This window comes from Hyla sarda, chromosome 6 (genome assembly GCF_029499605.1).
Source record: "Hyla sarda isolate aHylSar1 chromosome 6, aHylSar1.hap1, whole genome shotgun sequence".
Taxonomy (NCBI): Eukaryota; Metazoa; Chordata; class Amphibia; order Anura; family Hylidae; genus Hyla; species Hyla sarda.
Genome location: NC_079194.1, coordinates 220308429 through 220329966, shown reverse-complemented (window position 1 = coordinate 220329966; position 21538 = coordinate 220308429). Strand labels below are relative to the sequence as shown.

The following is a 21538-nucleotide window of genomic DNA, read 5'->3' as shown; positions in this document are numbered from 1 at the left end:
GCAACAGTTTAGGGTCACATATGGGGTATCGCCGTACTCGGGAGAAATTGTGTTACAAATTTTGGGGGGTATTTTCTGCTTTTACCCTTTTTAAAAATGTAAAATTTTTGGGAAAACAAGCATTTTAGGTAAAAATTTTTTTTTTTTACATATGCAAAAGTTGTGAAACACCTGTGGGGTATAAAGGTTCACTTAACCCCTTGTTCCCTGAGGGGTCTAGTTTCCAAAATGGTATGCCATGTGTTTTTTTTTTTTTGCTGTCCTGGCGCCATAGGGTCTTCCTAAATGCGGCATGCCCCCCAAAAACCATTTCAGAAAAACGTACCCAGAGCAAAATATGCTTTCAAAAAGCCAAATGTGACTCCTTCTCTTCTGAGACCTGTAGTGCGCCAGAAGAGCACTTTTTACCCCCATATGGCATGTTTTCTGAATCGGGAGAAATTGGGCTTCAAATTTTTAGGGGTATTTTCTGCTATTACCCTTTTTAAAAACATAAAATTTTTGGGAAAACAAGAATTTTAGGTAAAAATTATTATTTTTTTTTTACATTTGCAAAAGTTGTGAAACACCTGTGGGGTATAAAGGCTCACTTTATCCCATGTTACATTCCCCGAGGGGTCTAGTTTCCAAAATGGTATGCCATGTGGGCTTTTGTTGCTGTTCTGGCACCATAAGGGCTTCCTAAATGCACCATGCCCCCCAAAAACCATTTCAGAAAAACGTACTCTCCAAAATCCCTTTGTCGCTCCTTCCCTTCTGAGCCCTCTACTGCGCCCACCGAAAACTTTACATAGACATATGACATATGTGCTTACTCGAGAGAAATTGGGCTACAAATACAAGTAAAAATTTTCTCCTTTTACCCCTTATAAAAATTCAAAAATTGGGACTACAAGAACATGTGAGTGTAAAAAAATGAAGATTTTGAATTTTCTCCTTCACTTTGCTGCTATTCCTATGAAACACCTAAAGGGTTAAAACGCTGACTGAATGTCATTTTGAATACTTTGGTGGGTGTAGTTTTTATAATGGGGTCATTTATGGGGTATTGCTAATATGAAGACCCTTCAAATCCACTTCAAACCTGAACTGGTCCCTGAAAAATATCAAGTTTGAAAATTTTGTGAAAAATTGGAAAATTGCTGCTGAACTTTGAAGCCCTCTGGTGTCTTCCAAAAGTAAAAACATGTCAATTTTATGAATCAAACATAAAGTGGACATATTGTATATGTGAATAAAAAAAATAAATATTTGTAATATCCATTTTCCTTACAAGCAGAAAGCTTCAAAGTTAGAAAAATGCTACATTTTCTAACTTTTCATCAAATTTACGGATTTTTCACCAAGAAAGGATGCACGTTACCACAAAGTTTACCACTATGTTAAAGTAGAATATGTCACGAAAAAACAATCTCGGAATCAGACTGATAACTAAAAGCATCCCAGAGTTATTAATGTTTAAAGTGACAGTGGTCAGATGTGCAAAAAACGCTCCGGTCCTTAAGGCCAAAATGGGCTTGGTCCTGAAGGGGTTAAAGCTGTTAATTTTTCCTGCTGTGACCAGTTCCTGAGGTAGACTGTTCCATAAGTTCACAGTTCTAATGGTAAAGAAGGCGTGTCACCCCTTGAGACTCCCCCCAAAGTGCCCCCTCGTCCTTTGGGGGGATTTAACCTGGAACAGTTTTTCTCCATATTTTTTGTATGGGCCATTAATATACTTATATACGTTTATCATATCCCCCCTTAAACGTCTCTTCTCAAGACTAAACAATTGTAACTCCTTTAATCGCTCCTCATAACTAAGAGGTTCCATGCCCCATATTAGTTTAGTCGCGCGTCTCTGCACCCTTTCCAACTCCGCAGTGTCCCTTTTATGAACAGGCGACCAAAACTGAACAGCATATTCCAGGTGAGGCCGTACCAATGCTTTATAAAGGGGGAGTATTATGTCCCTGTCCCTTGAGTCCATGCCTCTTTTGATACATGACAATATCCTGCCGGCTTTGGAAGCAGCAGCCTGACATTGCATGCTATTCTGTAGTCTGTGATCTACAAGTACACCCAGATCCTTCTCTACCAGTGACTCTGCCAGTTTAATCCCCCCTAAGACATACGATGCATGCATGTTATTAGTACCCAGATGCATAACTTTACATTTATCCACATTGAACCTCATTTGCCAAGTGGATGCCCAGACACTTAGTCTATCCAAGTCATCTTGTAACTTATGCACATCCTCTATAGACTGTACTGTGCTACAAAGCTTGGTGTCATCTGCAAAGATAGAAACAGAGCTGTTAATACCATCCTCTATATCATTGATAAATAAATTAAACAACAGCAGGCCCAGTACTGAACCTTGGGGTACACACTCTCTGGGTACGATCCATGAGCCAGTGTTCAATCCAGTTACAAACTAAAGTTTCCAAACCCAAAGACCTTAACTTGTCAGACGTCTATGAGGGACAGTATCAAACGCTTTGGCAAAATCCAGAAACACTATATCCACAGCCATTCCTCTGTCAAGGCTTCTACTCACCTCTTCATAAAAGCAAATTAGATTGGTTTGACAACTTCTATCCTTAGTAAACCCATGCTGGCTATCACTTATAATACTATTATCCCCTATGTATTCCTGTATGTGATCCCTTATAAGTCCTTCAAACAATTTACCCACAATGCACGTTAGACTTACCGGTCTATAATTGCCTGGCGAAGACCTAGAGCCCTTTTTGAAGATTGGTACCACATTCGCCTTGCGCCAGTCCCTTGGCACAATACCAGACACCAGTGAATCTCTAAATATCATGAACAAGGATACAGATATTACTGAACTTACCTCTCTAAGAACTCTTGGGTGCAATCCATCTGGTCCTGGAGATTTGCTTACATTTATATTACTTAACTTACCTTGTACCATCTCTACATTAAGCCAGTTCAGTACATTACATGATGTGTTACCAGCACTGACCTGGCCAATGTCAGCTCCTTCTTCCTTAGTATATACAGAACTAAAGAACCCATTCAGTAGCTCCGCTTTCTCTTGATCGCCCGTGACAACCTCCCCATTATCATTATTAAGGGGTCCTACATACTCTGTCCTTGTTTTTTTTTGCATTTATATATCTAAAAAAATATTTTGGATTAGTTTTGCTTTCTTTGGCCACCTGTATCTCATTTAGAATTTTTGCTGTTTTTATTACATTTTTGCAATGTTGTTAACCCCTAGTGTTCATGACGCCAGTGTGATTTTACGGTTCTGGAACACAACACGCCCGGTTTCTCCGCTATCCCAGTTGCAAGTAGTGAAATGAGAGTCCACAACCACTTATGATAAAATGGATGCTTTACTGAGTAGAAGACTGGTGTAATTATCTTCGCAGCTAAGGCCAGATTTCCCAGAGAGGCGGCCAGGACCCAGAAGGGCCTTGCAGCTTGCTGGACCAATATACTTTGTAATTAACTTGACTCGAGATTGGACTTGACTTGACCATATGCAGGACTTGACTAGTTTCAGTCGACAGCATGTTTAAAATCTCTGCAGCAAGGTTATGCTGGAACATGCATACACACATGATGAGTTTTATATACTGTATATAGATTAACATAATTCTTCACCGAAATCGGCACAATTTTATGCAGATTTGCCACAGAGGATTTCCTGCACAATAAAAAAATTTCAAATGTGGTCGAAGGGTTGGTTCACACTGTGTTTTTATTAGTATATATTAGCAGATACAGCTAAGTACAGATGCTGCCATATGCTATATAGCAGATTTGGTTTCTGTTTGACTTATATAAAGAAAAATACAACACATACTATTTTTTGACATACACAATAGCAGAGTTGACTACTCTTTGTATACAGTAATATTAAATGTACAGTAACAGAAACAGTAAAACGGATATAAAAATGCAAAATGAATTTACCATTACTACAACGCTCTACAGTCCAGTTCACTTAAGGCTGAGAAAAGACTACAGACTCTTATACAGCAGATTATTAGCAGATTATCGCCCAGATGAGCATTTATAAGTAAACTTGTTCCTGACAACTAATCATGTAAAAGGGGCAGCCATAAACTGATAAAACACTTGTTCATCGGCTGATGGGATTTTTTATATCAGTATTAAAGTTATTGCTGTTGACCAGACATCGCTCTGTGTAAACGGGGGATGTGTGGCCGACAATGATGAAAATAAAGGTCTGCACAAAAGATTTAGCGATCAGTTATTCATACATCTGCTTTGCTCATGTAAAAAGGCCCTTAAAGGGGTACCTAAATCTATCATATTTGCCCTCCTTTACTTATTGTATATGTATGTGGTACACTTCTAATGTTAACAACTTTGCTTCATGTGACAACCCCTTTAAAGGGGTACTTCGGTGAAAAACTTTTTTTTTTTCTTAAAATCAACTGGTGCCAGAAAGTTAAACAGATTTTTAAATTATAAATAAAAAGAATAAGTGCAGCTCACAATTAATACACTAATCCGAGGTTAGGCACCTATACCCTAGGTGCCAAAAAGAGGATTCTATAGCAAAAAATATTTACCCAGAACCTCAAGGAAAGTGTATATTGAATAATAAATGAAATCGACCGTGCTTCAATTAACTGTAATATTTAATATAATATCATATCAATTATAAAAAGAGATTAAGATGATCCCCTCACAGGGCCCTATGGGGGGATCGAACAAATGAAATAAAATACACTAAAATAATTCCTGATGCTTCTAGTGGGCGTTCATATAACAGATAAAATATATCCTAACAATAGATGATACCTTGTGAAAAAATAAGTATGGTAAATCACAAAAATAGAATACTAATGGCAGTTATAATGGAACGGTGTTGCAGTGTTAACCTTTTGGTATAAAGATATCAGAATTGCGGTAATTCCGCCAAAAGCAGAGATGTTTAAAAGTTCAGATGTTAAAAGTTCCAGCAGTATTGAGTATAGTAAAAAGTCTGTGGACTAAATGCCGGTGTTGGTCTGCGCTGGCAGGCGCTGACTAGCGATATTGCCGGTGGTAGTGGCAGCTAGTCCGGACAGCACCGGACCCGTTGTATTAAGCTGCCCGTCTGTATGCACAGGATTGTAAAAGCGCTTTAAAGGTGGAAATAATGCGCTCACTGGTATTTGATGTTTAGGCAGTCCACGTTGAGATCCGATCAGGGGCAAGTCTGTTTGCCGGTTCTCTGATGTACTCCAGTGGTCAGCCTCGTGGAGTTGGCGTGTGACGTCACTGGGAGCTCTGCTGGAACAACGGCCTCACCGGAGTAGAGATGGAGGTGGAACAGGAGCCGCAGATGTTCTACCGCAAAGATACTCTGCAAGGTGTATTAGGTAAAACTGCAACTGCCAGGTATAAAATCGCACACAAGGATGGCATCTGCTTCCTAAGCGATTTTATACCTGGCAGTTGCAGTTTTACCTAATACACCTTGCAGAGTATCTTTGCGGTTGAACATCTGCGGCTCCTGTTCCACCTCCATCTCTACTCCGGTGAGGCCATTGTTCCAGCAGAGCTCCCAGTGACGTCACACGCCAATTCCACGAGGCTGACCACTGGAGTACATCAGAGAACCGGCAAACAGACTTGCCCCTGATCGGATCTCAACGTGGACTGCCTAAACATCAGATACCGGTGAGCGCATTATTTCCACCTTTAAAGCGCTTTTACAATCCTGTGTATACAGACGGGCAGCTTAATACAACGGGTCCGGTGCTGTCCGGACTAGCTGCCACTACCACCGGCAATATCGCTAGTCAGCGCCTGCCAGCGCAGACCAACACCGGCATTTAGTCCACAGACTTTTTACTATACTCAATACTGCTGGAACTTTTAACATCTGAACTTTTAAACATCTCTGCTTTTGGCGGAATTACCGCAATTCTGATATCTTTATACCAAAAGGTTAACACTGCAACACCGTTCCATTATAACTGCCATTAGTATTCTATTTTTGTGATTTACCATACTTATTTTTTCACAAGGTATCATCTATTGTTAGGATATATTTTATCTGTTATATGAACGCACACTAGAAGCATCAGGAATTATTTTAGTGTATTTTATTGCATTTGTTCGATCCCCCATAGGGCCCTGTGAGGGGATCATCTTAATCTCTTTTTATAATTGATATGATATTATATTAAATATTACAGTTAATTGAAGCACGGTCTATTTCATTTATTATTCAATATACACTTTCCTTGAGGTTCTGGGTAAATATTTTTTGCTATAGATTTTTAAATTACTTCTATTAAAAAATCTTAATCCTTCCTGTACTTATTATCTGCTGAATACTACAGCAGAAATTCTTTTATATTTGAAACACAGAGCTGTCTGCTGACATCATGAGCACAGTGCTCTCTGCTAACATCTCTGTCCATTTTAGGAACTGTCCAGAACAGCATATGTTTGCTACGGGGATTTCCTTTTACAGTGGCAGTTCTTAAAATGGACAGAGATGTCAGCAGAGAGCACTGTGCTCATGATGTCAGCAGACAGCTCAGCGTTTCAAACGGAAAATAATTTCCACTGTAGTATTCAGTAGCTAATAAGTACTGGAAGATTTAATATATATTAATAGAAGTAATTTTCAAATCTGTTTAACTTTCTGGCACCAGTTGATTTAAAAAAAAAAAAAGTTTTTCACCGGAGTACCCCTTTAACCCCTTAAGGACTCAGCCCATTTTGGCCTTAAGGACTCAGACAATTTAATTTTTACGTTTTCATTTTTTCCTCCTCGCCTTCTAAAAATCATAACTCTTTTATATTTTCATCCACAGACTAGTATGAGAGCTTGTTTTTTTCGCGACCAGTTGTCCTTTGTAATGACATAACTTATTATATCATAAAATGTATGGCGCAACCAAAAAACACTATTTTTGTGGGGAAATTAAAACGAAAAACGCAATTTTGCTAATTTTGGAAGGTTTCGTTTTCACTCCGTACAATTTATGGTAAAAATGACGTGTGTTCTTTATTCTGAGGGTCAATACGATTAAAATGATACCCATTATTACATACTTTTATATTATTGTTGCGCTTAAAAAAAATCACAAACTTTTTAACCAAATTAGTACGTTTATAATCCCTTTATTTTGATGACCCCTAACTTTTTTATTTTTCCGTATAAGCGGCGGTATGGGGCCCATTTTTTGCGCCATGATCTGTACTTTTTTTTATACCAAATTTGCATATAAAAAACTTTTAATACATTTTTTATAATTTTTTTTAATAAAATATATTAAAAAAGTAGGAATTTTGGCCTTTTTTTTTTTCGTTCACGCCGTTAACCGTACGGGGTCATTAACATTTTATTTTAATAGTTCGGACATTTACGCACGCGGTGATACCAAATATGTCTATAAAAAAAATTTTTTTACGCTTTTTGGGGGTAAAATAGGAAAAAACGGACGTTTTACTTTTTTATTGGGGGAGGGGATTTTTCACTTTTTTTTTACTTTTACATTTTTTTACATTTTTTTTTACACTTGAATAGTCCCCATAGGGGACTATTCATAGCAATACCATGATTGCTAATACTGATCTGTTCTATGTATAGGACATAGAACAGATCAGTGTTATCAGTTATCTTCTGCTCTGGTCTGCTCGATCACAGACCAGAGCAGGAGACGCCGAAAGCCGCTCGGAGGAAGGAGAGGGGACCTCCGTGCGGCGTTATGAATGATCGGATCCCCGCAGCAGCGCTGCGGGCGATCCGATCATTCATTCAAATCGCGCACTGCCGCAGATGCCGGGATCTGTATTGATCCCGGCACCTGAGGGGTTAATGGCGGACGCCCGCGAGATCGCGGGCGTCGGCCATTGCCGGCGGGTCCCTGGCTGCGATCAGCAGCCGGGATCAGCCGTGCATGACACGGGCATTGCTCCGATGCCCGCGGTTATGCTTAGGACGTAAATGTACGTCCTGGTGCGTTAAGTGCCACCGCACCAGGACGAACATTTACGTCCTGCGTCCTTAAGGGGTTAAAGGGGTTGTCACATGAAGCAAAGTTGTTAACATTAGAAGTGTACCACATACATATACAATAAGTAAAGGAGGGTAAATATGATAGATTTAGGTAAAATTATCTTCATCCCAGTAAAGTTCTTATCCCCCCCATTGATCTGATCACTTCCCGGTTTCCTCTCTAAACTGCGACCCATGCTACAAAGCACACACTTTCCCAGAATCCCCCTTGCTTGCATACGTAGTAAAGACTAAGGCCCTGTCCACATTACGGAGATTATGGTCTATCATGTAGTACCCAAGCTAAATAAAATTGAAGAGTGTCCAATTAACACTGTCTGACACTTTCTAGAAGCTGTCTGTCACAGTGTTAGATTGGGGGGGGGTGAAAGCTCTGGGTACCCAGGGTTGTGGCATGTTTTGCATCTTGTGTGACTGGTTGCACTCTTCTTAGGCCAATCCTGCCTACGGTATAATTTTTGTCCGTTTTTGTAGACTGTTTACGTTAATGTACAATACCCTATAATTGTCTTACTTTAGTTTGCAGTGATCCAGATTGACACGGCCCGAGAACTGGAGGACCAGGACTTTTTAACGGAGAGTTATCTTAACCTGGCCCGTAGCAATGAGAAATTGTGTGAGTTCCAGAAGACCATTTCCTACTGCAAGACCTGTCTGAACATGCAGGGAACATCTGTCAGCTTACAACTGAATGGACAGGTGTCGCTAAGCCTGGGGAATGCCTACCTTGGCCTCAGCGTGTTCCAGAAGGCCCTGGAATGCTTTGAGAAAGCTCTAAGATATGCCCATAACAATGATGACAAGATGTTGGAGTGCAGAGTCTGCTGCAGCCTTGGAGGTCTTTACACACAGCTCAAGGTTAGAAACTTAAGACGTATGAATGGAGCTGGCTTCTTGTATGCTACCAGGCCAACCTTTAACCTCATTAAAGGGAACTTGTCACCAAGATTATGCTGCCCTATCCCTGAACACCATGCCTTAGTAATAGGTGATCGGCTTTGTTTAACTATAATGTGCTGCTCATGCATTTTAAGGACAATTCTTTACCACTGTGTCATGGGCTCATGAAGAAATGTCCACTGGGAGATAACCCCAAGGCTTCTCCATCTCAGCTAACTACAATTGACAGGTCTACACCTATTTGTATATGACTTGAAAAAGATGTGAAATAACCCACGGCACTCGATGTTCATGCTTCATCCATTTATTCCCACAAAAGGTCACTTCATATGTCGGGAGGGAGAAGAGACGGGACAACGGACAACGTGTAGCCGCGAAACGGACGTCGTCCCGTCTCTTCTCCCCCCCCCTCCTGACAAGTGAAGTGACCTCTTGTGGGAATAAATGGATGAAGCATGAACATCGAGTGCCTTGAGTTATTTCATATCTTTTTCAAGTTGTTCCACGCAGTACTTCTATACACTCTCACTGAGCACCGGTATATGCCATGCAAATGACTGTTGTACCATTGCATTGCGGGCTGAGTCAAAGCGAGGTGTGTAAGCCAGTGGATGTTGTAGCAGTGCCGACTGCGCTCTCTTGAAAAACCTATTTTTATATGGGAGGGACCTACCAATCAATGTGAGCCAGATTGGGAAAGCTGAAGAGGAAGTACCCAACGGACAATTCTTCCCAAGCCAGTAACCCAGTGGATAAGCTACATTTTCACAAAAATTTGCCAGCACTTTAAAGTTACATAAAGCTCTTTGGACCTATCCTAAAGACATATCACTCACAGATCAGCGTCACATAGGTAACATTATTTTCAAAGAGATAGAGTGAGTATAATATGGCATCACCTATAGCACACAAGGCAAGACAGAGACATATGTCATTTATGTTTGATATGAGCCCTTAGGAGACAAACATTTTAGTTCAACTTACTCCTTTCTCTTTCTTTTTTTGCCTAGAGAAAAGTTAGTTTGTGGTAACAACTTTTGTTAGGCCAAATTAAAAGATTTCAGTCATATGACTGAACATATTTTACAGATGATATTTTACAAAAGCTGGCAATAAGCTAATGATTTTGGATGGCCATATGGTGAAATAATAGATAGTGTATTTGTAAAAACAACTCCAAACACAACATAAAAATTGCTTATAAAGACTGATAAAAACCAAGTCCCTTTTACCAAAGACTGATACACCAACTTGGGCGGGCCTATCAACATGAACAAGTTTCCAATTGTAGTAACAAATGCATCTACCAATAGTCTGCATTAGGTCAGTGTCTATGTTGTTTTCCACTGGAGTACCCCTTTAACTAGCGACATGTGGAAATGAGGGCATTTTAAACTTTGCTTTAAAGCTCCCACTCTACCTATTGTATCCCCTGCTCAGTTTATAATTATTTAATAATTGTTTAGCATTTTATTGTATTTTTCAAAATACATCAAAATACTATGGTCCCCGAGATGTAACATTTATATTGTAGTGGTTTGAGATCTTTCATACATTGTCTGGAGTTTTTCCTGCAGGACTTTGAGAAGGCCCTTTTCTTTCCATGTAAAGCAGCTGAACTGGTCAATGACTACGGGAAAGGCTGGAGTCTCAAATACCGAGCCATGAGCCAATACCACATGGCTGTTGCATACCGTAAACTTGGCCGCTTAACAGATGCAATGGAGTGTTGTGAGGTATGAGACAAAGGAACATATGTTTGGGAATTATTTTTTTGATTTTAATGTCTAAGTTATACGGATGATTTATTGTGGACAACATGAATCATGCATGGAATGAATAATAATAATAAAGATACTAATAATAATCATAATAGAGTTTGCAATGAAATGTGCTCCTGTATGTGTCTTGTAAAGTTTTGGGTGGGCAGTGGATATTTGACTTTCATCTGTCTACGATTTTCTAATATATAAATGTGTGAATATACCTTAAAGGCTGAGAAAACCTTTAAAAACATTTCTTTAATTCTTGCCTTGTATCTGATATCCTCACATTCTACAGCCTATGTGAGCTGTCCTCCAGGGTTTCTTCTTCCCCTGTCTATGTAAACTTCTGTGTAACCTCTTCTTATACCTGCTAGGTCTATGACTGAGAGTACAGAAAAACTGTTAGATTGTCAGACATAGCTTTCTCTGAGTAGCAGCTAGATGGTAGGAATTTTGTAATGAAGGCTATTCAAAAAGTTGCTTCATTTTGAAATTCAGGATATAAATAAACATAAAAAAATTATCAGTGCATAGGTGTCCATAGCCTTTAAAGGGAACTGTCAGTAGTACCAAATTGAGTGTTTGGCTGACAACTATTGAAGGTGTGTATGGTCATCACTACAGATACAGGTATGTCATGTGACTGATCTCAACCCTGTTGAATGCATGGCTAAGAATCCTTTTGAATATATATAATGTTGTTCTTCAGCAGTAGTACATCCTACTGTTAGATTGTATGTAGGTTTTGGGGTACACATAATGGTAGGAATTTATCACGGTGTGTGTGATGTACGTGTTTTTTTTTTAACCTTGTTTTCCTTGTGGTATATTTGATGTGGCTGGGGCTTATTTATTAAAAAGTGACATGACCTTACATGAATTGTGCACAGAAGCATCAGTGATAATGATGACTGGAAACATCGGGGGAGATTTATAAAAACCTGCCCAGAGGTAAAGTTACCCAGTTGCCCTTAGTAACCAACTAGATAGCTTCTTTCATTTTTCACAGGTCTCTTTAAAAAGGAAAGAAGCAATCTGATTGGTTGCCATGGGCAACTGCACCACTCTTCCTTTGCACAATTTTTGATAAATCTCCCCCCATTGTGTGGTATAGACATTTTTTGCCATGTGATCAGACTTGGTGTGCATAACTATGGTCCATTGTGTACAAATTATGGTCCAAATCCGCAACATCCAAAGACATGATTCTGCAAATTAATATTTCTACATACAGCTGAGTGATTACTTTAGTAATATTCATATCACTGTGTTATATTTGTTATGTATTGTTCCTTGGCCACGTTGTTTTCTTTGACCAATCTTTCCTTTGTTGTAAATTTCAAAAAAAAAATCCAATAAAAATTATTTAAACCAAAAGTCGCAAGAAATAGTCCCAGCACAGCTTGCTGCAACTTTTCTTGAAACACACAAAAAGATGGGAGAAACTTCCAGAAGGTCAAAAGCTTTTTTGTTTGCAAAAAAAAAAGCACTTAAATCAGTGATGTCTCCACACAGGATCTTTGAAGCTCAGCCAGAATGACGATTGCATTCTTGGTCAACTCTCTTACCAAGCCCTGTTTCTACCCAATTACATAGTTTGGAGGGGCAGCCTGATTGTTCCAAACTTCTTCTATTCAAGAATTATGGAGGCCACTGTGCTCTTGGGAATATTCAGTGCAGCATACATTTTTGCACCCTTCTTCAGATCTGGGCCTTCACATACTCCAGTGTCTGAGCTCTACAGGCAGTTCATTCCCCATCTTGATTTGGTTTTAGCTCTGATATACATTGTCAGCTGTGAGACCTTATATAGACAGGACTGCGTCTTTACATATCCAGTCCAATCATCTGAATTTACCACAGGTGACTCCAATCAACAGATGGTCAAGAGAAATGGGAGGCCCCCCAGAGCTTATTTTCATGTGTCATAGTAAAGGGTCTGAATACTTAGGTCCATGAGAAATTTTAGAATATTCCTTATTTATAAAAATTCAAAAATTCTATTTTTACATTTTGACTATAGTCATAATCACATTTACTGTACATGTGAACATACCCTTAATAAGATTTCTTGTGTTCTAGGAGTCTATGAAGATAGCACTACAACATGGGGACCGACCACTTCAAGCACTTTGTCTTCTGTGCTTCGCCGACATCCACAGGAGTCATGGAGACATTGAGGTGAGTATTTTTATCATGTAGTCTGGGTTTAAAGGAGGGCTGAGAATAACGTGCTTAAAAAGTACCTGTCACCAAACTAAACTTTTAATATATTGTTCCTTATGTAATTATGAGGCACTTGCTGTTAAAATTCTCAACCTTTATATGTTTTTAATGTAATTGAAAAAATGGCCACTAGGTGGCTCTGATCTGTTCCCTGCCGCAAGTCAAACAGTTAGTTTGGTCTCCTCCCGGCCTGGCAGGAGACCAAACTCAGGAAGTGCATGCGGGACATGGCGAGGCACAGCTCTCACAGGCTTCAGTGATGTCACACTTGCTGGGGAACGCCCACTTTCTCCTGCCTGGAGCTCATACAATGTGAGCAAGGAGAATGGTATGATACAAAGCTTTTTTAAGCTCGGCAATTTTTTTTTTTTTTTTTTAAAGGCAGGAAGGGTGTTAGGAGTAATTAGGGAATATAATCTGAGTTAGTTTAGAAAGGATGGTTTTATGACAGGTACTCTTTAAAGGGGGTGTCCATGACAACAACCTGGCAATATGTGTCTAAACATGGATTCTTCCAGAAATGTTATATGTACAGTGGGGCAAAAAAGTATTTAGTCAGCCACCAATTGTGCAAGTTCTCCCGCTTAAAAAGTTAAGAGAGGCCTGTAATTAATCATAGGTATACCTCAATTGTGAGCGACATAAGGAGAAAAAAAATCCATAAAATCATTGTCTGATTTTTTTAAGAATTTATTTGCTAATTATGGTGGAAAATAAGTATTTGGTCAATAACAAAAATTCATCCCAATACTTTGTTATATACCCTTTGTTGGCAATGAAGGAGGTCAAATGTTTTCTGTAAGTCTTCACAAGGTTTTCACACAATGGCCCTCATTTACTATTGCAAACCTGACATGTTTTGTTAGGTTGTGCGCCAGATTCTGTCGCATTGTGCCAGAAATTCTGTCTGCGCCAGAATTTGCGCCAGAATTGAAAAAACCCAGACTTACTCCCCATTTTGCTAAGAAAACCCGAAAAAGGGGGAAAGGGGGTGTGGTCTGTGAAAAGGGGCGTGTTCCCAACAATTTAAAAAAAATACAACATATTTACTAACGTTTTCACAGAAAATGTGGTGGATTTCAGCTGAGGAAAACCCTACAGATCAGAGCATGTGTAAAAAAAGCAAAGTGTAGGTAAAGTGGAAGTGTAGGGAAACCTTAGTAAATACCGTGGAAAATAAATTGTAGGGAATTAAAACCCACAAAGAAACCTACACTCCACTCTTAGTAAATGAGGGCCAATGTTGCTGGTATTTTGGCCCCTTCTTCCATGCAGATCTCCTCTAGAGCAGTGATGTTTCGGGGCTGCCGCTGGGCAACAAGGATTTTCAACTCCTTCCAAAGGTTTTCTATGGGGTTGAGATCTGGAGAATGGCTAGGCCACTCCAGGACCTTGAATTGCTTCTTACAAAGCCACTCCTTCATTGCCCGGGCGGTGTGTTTGGGATCATTGTCATGCGGAAAGACCCAGACACATTTCATCTTCAATGCCCTTGCTGATGGAAGAGGTTTTCATTCAAAATCTCCCAATGCATGGCCCCATTCATTCTTTCCTTTACATGGATCAGTCGTCCTGGTTCCTTAACAGAAAAACAGCCCCAAAGCATGATGTTTCCACCCCCATTCTTCACAGTAGGTAGGGTGTTCTTCGGATGCAACTCAGCATTCTCCTTTTTTTACCAAAAAGCTCTACTTTGATTTCATCTGACCATATGATATTCTCCCAATCATCTTCTGGATCATCCAAATGCTCTCTAGCAAACTTCAGACTGGCCCGGACATGTACTGGCTTAAGCAGGGGGACACGTCTGGCACTGCATAATTTGTGTCCCTGGCAGCGTAGTGTGTTACTGATGGTAGCCTTTTTTTACTTTGGTCCCAGCTCTCTGCAGGTCATTCACTAGGTCACCCTGTGTGGTTCTGGGAATTTTGCTCACCGTTCATGTGATCATTTTGACACCATGGGGTGAGATCTTGCGTGGAGCCCCGGATCGAAAGAGAATATCAGTGGATTGTATGTCTTCCATTTTCTAATAATTGCTCCCACAGTTGATTTCTTCACACCAAGCTGCTTGCCTATTGCAGATTCAGTCTTCCCAGCCTGGAGGTCTACAATTTTGTTTCTGGTGTCCTTCGACAGCTATTTGGTCTTCGCCATAGTGGAGTTTGGAGTGTGACTGTTTGAGGTTGTGGACAGGTGTCTTTTATACTGATAACAAGTTCAAACAGGTGCTATTAATACAGATAACGAGTGGAGGACAGGGGAGACTCTTAAAGAAGAAGTTACAGGTCTGTGAGAGCCAGAAATCTTGCTTGTTTGTAGGTGACCAAATAAGTATTTTCCACCATAATTTGCAAATAAATTCTTTAAAAATCAGACAATTTTGGATTTTTTTTCTCATGATGTCTCTCATAATTGAGGTATACCTATGATGAAAACTTACAGGCCTCTCTCATGTTTTAAGTGGGAGAACTTGCACAATTAGTGGCTGACTAAATACTTTTTTGCCCCATTGTATGAGGCAACGCTTCTAAAATTATTATCTCCATTATTTTAACCCAGAAGGCCTTCTGAACCTCTTATTGCAATTTCTGCTTCTCATCTTTAGAAAGCATTTCCTCGATACGACTCCTCCATGAGCATCATGACAGAGATTGGAAACCGGCTGGGTCAAACTCAAGTGCTGCTGGGAGTTGCCAAGTGTTGGCTGCACCAAAAAGAAATGGACAAGGTGCCTTAATACAAAGGATAAGATTACAAGACTATGGAAAAAATACAGGATATTCTCTTGTTGCTACCTGCAAACTAGGAACAAGCCGCTGTTGGTTATTTATGTATCTCTATTTAAAATAAAAAAGGGAGAATTTATTAAAGGAGTTTTGTTGTGCAGGACAACTTATCCTCTATACAAAGGATAGGAGATAAGTGTCTGATCGCAGGGGGGTCTGACCGTTGGGACCCCAAGCGATCTCCTGCAAGATGCCACCCTCTCCTAATGCTCGGAGTGATTTGCACAAAGCAGGGGGCAACACGCCCCCTCTATGTATCTCTATGGGAGAAGAGGAGATACAAGAACACTGTATCTCTGCCTCTCCCATAGAGATACATGAAGCAGGTGTTTCGGCCACTGCTTCCTGCCTTGGCCGACACAGCTTCTTCCCTGCAGTGAGCCGGAGCCCCATGTAGGAGATTGCGGGGGGTCCGACTGCTATCCTTTCTGTAGGGGATAAGGTGTCCTGCACAACAGCAAAGTCCTCAACTCTATACAAACCCCCTATATTTATTACACTGCCCCATATAGTAGTCCCTTCTGTGCCCCCCTCATACATTATAATACCCCTCACATTGCCGCCACATATAATAATGTCCCCTCACATTACTCCTATTCATTATAAAGCCCCCTCACATTGCCCCTAGACATTATAATGCCCCCTCACATTGCTCCTATACATTATAATGCCCCCTCACATTGCTCCTGTACATTATAATGGCCCCTCACATTGCCCCCATACATTATAAAGCCCTCTCACATTGCCCCTATACATTATTATAATGCCCACGTACATTACCCCTATACATTAGAATGCCTCCTCATATTGCCCACATATATAATAATTCCTAAAAAATGTATTAATTAAAAGTTTCATATATGCAAATGTGATATTAATAAAAAGTACAGATCACGGTGCAAAAAATGAGCCCTCATACTGCCGCTTATATGGAAAAAATGAAAAAGTTATAGGTCGTAAATTGTGCAGCGTGAAAACAAAACCTTCCAAAATCTGCACAATTGCGATTTTCTTTTAAATTTCCCCACACAAATAGTATTTTTAAAATTTTGCCCTATATTTTATGCTAAAATGAATGATGTCTTTACAAAGGACAACTGGTCGTGCAAAAAACAAGCCCTCATACTCGTCTGTAGATGAAAATATAAAAGAGTTATGATTTTTAGAAGGTGAGGAGGAAAAACCGAAAACGTAAAAATAAAATTGGCTGCGTCCTTAAAGAAGAACTCTAGAATAGAAAAATTGTCCTCCATACTGCTGGCCGTAAAAAAAATTATAGATACATACCTTCTTTCGCTCCCACGGTGCCTCCGGTAACTGGCTCCAGTCTCCACCGCAATCCTCTTCCTGGTTGCCGGTGGTTGGCGAGTCATACTGCACTCAGCCAATCACCGGCCGCAGCGAAGTCCCGATTCGGCCGGTGATAGGCTGAGTGGCAGTGTGACGTGGGGGTGAAGGAAGGTATGTATCTATTTTTTTTTTTACTGCCGGCAGTATGGAGGACAATTTTTCTATTATGGAGTTCTCCTTTAAGGCCAAAATGGGCTGTGTCCTTAAGGGGTTAAAAAAGCAAAAAAAAAAAAAAAAAATGTTAGTATTACTTACAGATGCTCTTCATGCGTCCAAAGAAAATGCCTAGGAGCAGTGCATATCAGTATGGGTGGAGCAATTTGGTATGGGTGGGGTATATTGGCATGGGTGGGGCATACATTGTGGGGGAGGAGCTTAGAGGCCTCCTCAGTAGGTCTCACAGAGGGGTCCCCAAATTTATTGTTACCCCACTGGGCCAGCCCTGCATAGAATGCACATATAAAAATGCTATATAGTATCTAAATGATACCGCTGCAGTTAAGTTGATTGCTACTATTTTCTCTATAAAAGCACATGTTATCTCGATTTCATGATGTTTTATTTAAAGGAGTAGTCCAGTCCTGAAAAACGTATCCCCTATCCTAAGGAATAGGATAGGGGATAAGTTTCAGATCGCAGGGGGTCCGACCGCTGGGGCTCCCCGCGATCTCCTGTACGGGGCCCCGGCAGCCCGCGGGAAGGGGGCGTGTTGACCACTGCATGAAGTGGCGGCCAACACACCCACTCAATACAGCGCTATGGCAGAGCCGGAGATTGCCGAAGGCAGTGCTACGGCTCTGCCATAGAGTTGATATTATGGATAAGCATACAACATGTCTGAGCCATTCCCATCTGGTCTATTTATCTCTAAAAGTATGTTGCAATGCTATTCCATGTGTAAGGGGGCTGTGTTGATGGATGAGTGGGCTGGGTAGTAGTCATGCTCCTTGCCATGTGCTGCATCTGTTCTGTCTATATTCAGGTCATCTGGGGGTTCGGGAGTTACACAATAATAAATGTTAGCTCCTGGTTCTCTGCCTGACATGTGTTTTAATCTGCAGGCATTGGACGGGCTCCAGAAAACCCAGGAGTTGGCAGAAGAAATAGGCAATAAGGTGAACAAGTCTATGAGGATTAATGGAGAGAATTTCCCTAGCCTGTGTCCATAACACATCTTACAGTATGTACTGTCATCCTACTATATACTCCATTCATAGGAAGCCGGAGAATTAACAGCTCCCTAACATCAAATGCACTGATGGATGGATAAGTATATTGAGAACAGTAGTTTGGATCTCCCATGTATCCTATTGGGACCTGATACAGTTCGTGCTGGAGGTCTATGTACTGGGCCCCACTCGACTGGCTAGTGCCTCTAATGGGAATTGTAAACATGCAGTTGTGCCAAAAGCTATGACATTTATTTTCCATTTTATGGTGCCAAGTTATCTTTTAATACTCCATTGATAGTTGTAGAATATTGTACAGAAAAGACAGAACAGAAAATCATCTGGGGGCACAACACTGTACTTGTGCAGCAGTAACTATATCAGGTTGGCTTATAATGCATTTCAGCTATATGTTGGAGGTAAACTTCGGGATACCAGCAAAAAGGTATACCAGGGCATATTCCCAGCAGGCCCATTGAGTTAAATGGCCACTGTCACTTGGAAAAACTTTTGATATGTGCTATAGATAGGTGGAGGTCTCAGTGTTCAGACCTCCGCCGATCAGAAGTAGCTGGGAGAAGTCCGCGCTCAGCATATTCTCCCCAAGCTCTGTGTGTCACATGATTGTCAATGTAAGTCTATGGAGTGTGACGCGACCACGTGACACAGAGCAGGGATAAGAGAGTGCGGCCGTGTGGTCTTCTTTCGGCTTCTTCTCCTGCTTGATGGAGGTCTGAACACTCTGGCCTCCACTGATCAAAACTGTCAAAATTTTGTGACAGAAAAAAGTGACAGATACTCTTAAATGGACCCAGCCTACTTTACTTGTGACTATAATTATACTTTTATTTAGCGGGACTCAAAAGGGTAAGCTGCTGTTCTTTTGAGTGCTGCAAAATTAAAAATACTGCAAGTATGACGTAGTATATATCGGCATACATATTTTTATGTATTCCAACATATACACTGCTCAAAAAAATAAAGGGAACACTTAAACAACACACTGTATCTCCAAGTCAATCACACTTCTGTGAAATCACACTGTCCACTCAGGAAGCAACACTGATTGACAATCAATTTCACATGCTGTTGTGCAAATGGAACAAGACAACAGGTGGAAATTATAGGCAATTAGCAAGACACCCCCAATAAAGGAGTGGTTCTGCAGGTGGTGATCACAGACCACTTCTCAGTTCCTATGCTTCCTGGCTGATGTTTTAGTCCCTTTTGAATGCTGGTAGTGCTTTCACTCCAGTGGTAGCATGAGACGGAGTCTACAACCCACACAAGTGGCTCAGATAGTGCAGCTCATTCAGGATGGCACATCAATGCGAGCTGTGGCAAGAAGGTTTGCTGTGTCTGTCAGCGTAGTGTCCAGAGCATCAAGGCGCTACCAGGAGACAGGCCAGTACATCAGAAGACGTGGAGGAGGCTGTAGGAGGGCAACAGCCCAGCAGCAGGACCGCTACCTCCACCTTTTTGAAAGGAGGAGCAGGAGGAGCACTGCCAGAGCCCTGTAAAATTACTTCCAGCAGGCCACAAATGTGCATGTGTCCACTCAAACGGTCAGAAACAGACTCCATGAGGGTAGTATGAGGGCCCAACGTCCACAGGTGGGGGTTGTGCTTACAGCCCAATACCGTGCAGGAGCACATGTGACAGAGTCTGGAGATGCCGTAGAGAATATTCTGCTGCCTGCAACATCCTCCAGCATGACCGGTTTGGCGGTGGGTCAGTAATGGTGTGGGGTGGCATTTCTTTGGGGGCCGCACAGCCCTCCATGTACTTGCCAGAGGTAGCCTGACTGCCATTAGGTACCGAGATGAGATCCTCAGACCCCTTGTGAGACCATATGCTGGTGTGGTTGGCCCTGGGTTCTTCCTAATGCAAGACAATGCTAGACCTCATGTGGCTGGAGTGTGGCAGCAGTTCCTGCAAGAGGAAGGCATTGATGCTATGGACTGGCCCGCCCATTTCCCAGGCCTGAATCCGATTGAGCACATCTGTGACATCATGTCTCGCTTCATCCACCAACACCACATTGCACCACAGACTGTCCAGGTGTTGGCGGATGCTTTAGTCCAGGTCTGGGAGGACATCCCTCAGGAGACCATCTGCCACCTCATCAGGAGCATGCCCAGGCATTGTAGGGAGGTCATACAGGCACGTGGAGGCCACACACACTACTGAGCCTTATTTTGACTTGTTTTAAGGACATTACATCAAACTTGGATCAGCCTGTAGTGTGGTTTTCCACTTTGATTTTGAGTGTGACTCCATAGCCAGACCTCCATGGGTTGATAAATTTGATTTCCATTGATCATTTTTGTGTGATTTTGTTGTCAGCACATTCATCTATGTAAAGACGAAGTTAGTTCTTACGATTAGATAATTCATTCAGATCGAGGATGTGTTATTTTAGTGTTCCCTTTATTTTTTTTTTGAGCTGTATATATTGCTGAAATCTGAACCCAGACTTTCATAGAATGGCCGCTGCACTACAAAGCTCAAATACAGAGGCTTACTTTTAATAGGCCCCAATGCAAAATCTGTAATACAGCCTCCTACCTACTGGGCGTGACTGCTACCTCTGCCCTAAGTTCATCTATTTGACCCATTACTTACACTGTCTTCTTTTTGTAGCTCTCTCTCTTGAAGGTTCACTGTCTGAGTGAGATTGTCTATCGTACAAGACAGCAACAACGGGAACTACGAGCACATGTTGTCCGATTCCATGAATGTGTGGAAGAAATGGAGCTGTATTGTGGAATGTGTGGGGAGTCCATTGGGGAAAAGAACTATCAGCTTCAGGCGTTGCCCTGTTCACATGTCTTCCATCTTCGGTATGAGACAAACAATTCTGTGGGGGGTTTCATTTCTACGCTATGCACGTTGGGGTACAAATGACATGTTACCTGTATTCTGTGGGTCAGTATGATTACAGCAGTACCCAATTTTTACAGCTTTTGTTTTATTTTACTACTTTAAAAAAACTTTCTTAACCATTGGCCCCTATAACTTTTTTATTTTTCCATCTACAGGGCACATTTATTGCACCATGATCTGTAGATTTTATAAGAAACATTTTTGTTACATGGGACTTTTAGATACCTTTTTGGAATTTTTTTCTGATACATGATGTGACCAAAAATAAGCAATTTGGTGCTTGTTTTATTTTTTTTATTTTTTTAACGTCATTGATAGCCATGCAATCTCTTTGGAAAAGAGGCTTCTGTATGTAATTAACATCCAAGATGAAAGGTGATGGACTTAACCTAGACATTAAGATCTAGATAAAGACCACATTGGGGGAGATTTATCAAAACTTGT

At 40.9% G+C, this 21538-nt stretch overlaps 1 protein-coding gene across 3 annotated transcripts in view; it reads left to right on the top strand.

Annotated features, from left to right (window-relative positions):
- Nucleotides 1–21538, top strand: part of RAPSN (receptor associated protein of the synapse) — a 61972-nt gene that overhangs the window by 38152 nt on the left and 2282 nt on the right. For 2 of the 3 annotated variants that reach the window (XM_056526540.1, XM_056526541.1), the window contains exons 2-7: nucleotides 8528–8866; nucleotides 10486–10644; nucleotides 12757–12855; nucleotides 15509–15631; nucleotides 18101–18154; nucleotides 20852–21051. In XM_056526540.1, coding sequence (XP_056382515.1) covers nucleotides 8528–8866; nucleotides 10486–10644; nucleotides 12757–12855; nucleotides 15509–15631; nucleotides 18101–18154; nucleotides 20852–21051 — 974 coding nt within the window. Of the gene's footprint in view, nucleotides 1–8527; nucleotides 8867–10485; nucleotides 10645–12756; nucleotides 12856–15508; nucleotides 15632–18100; nucleotides 18155–18256; nucleotides 19222–20851; nucleotides 21052–21538 lie in introns of those variants that run through there. The other variant, XM_056526542.1, reaches the window with a different exon arrangement.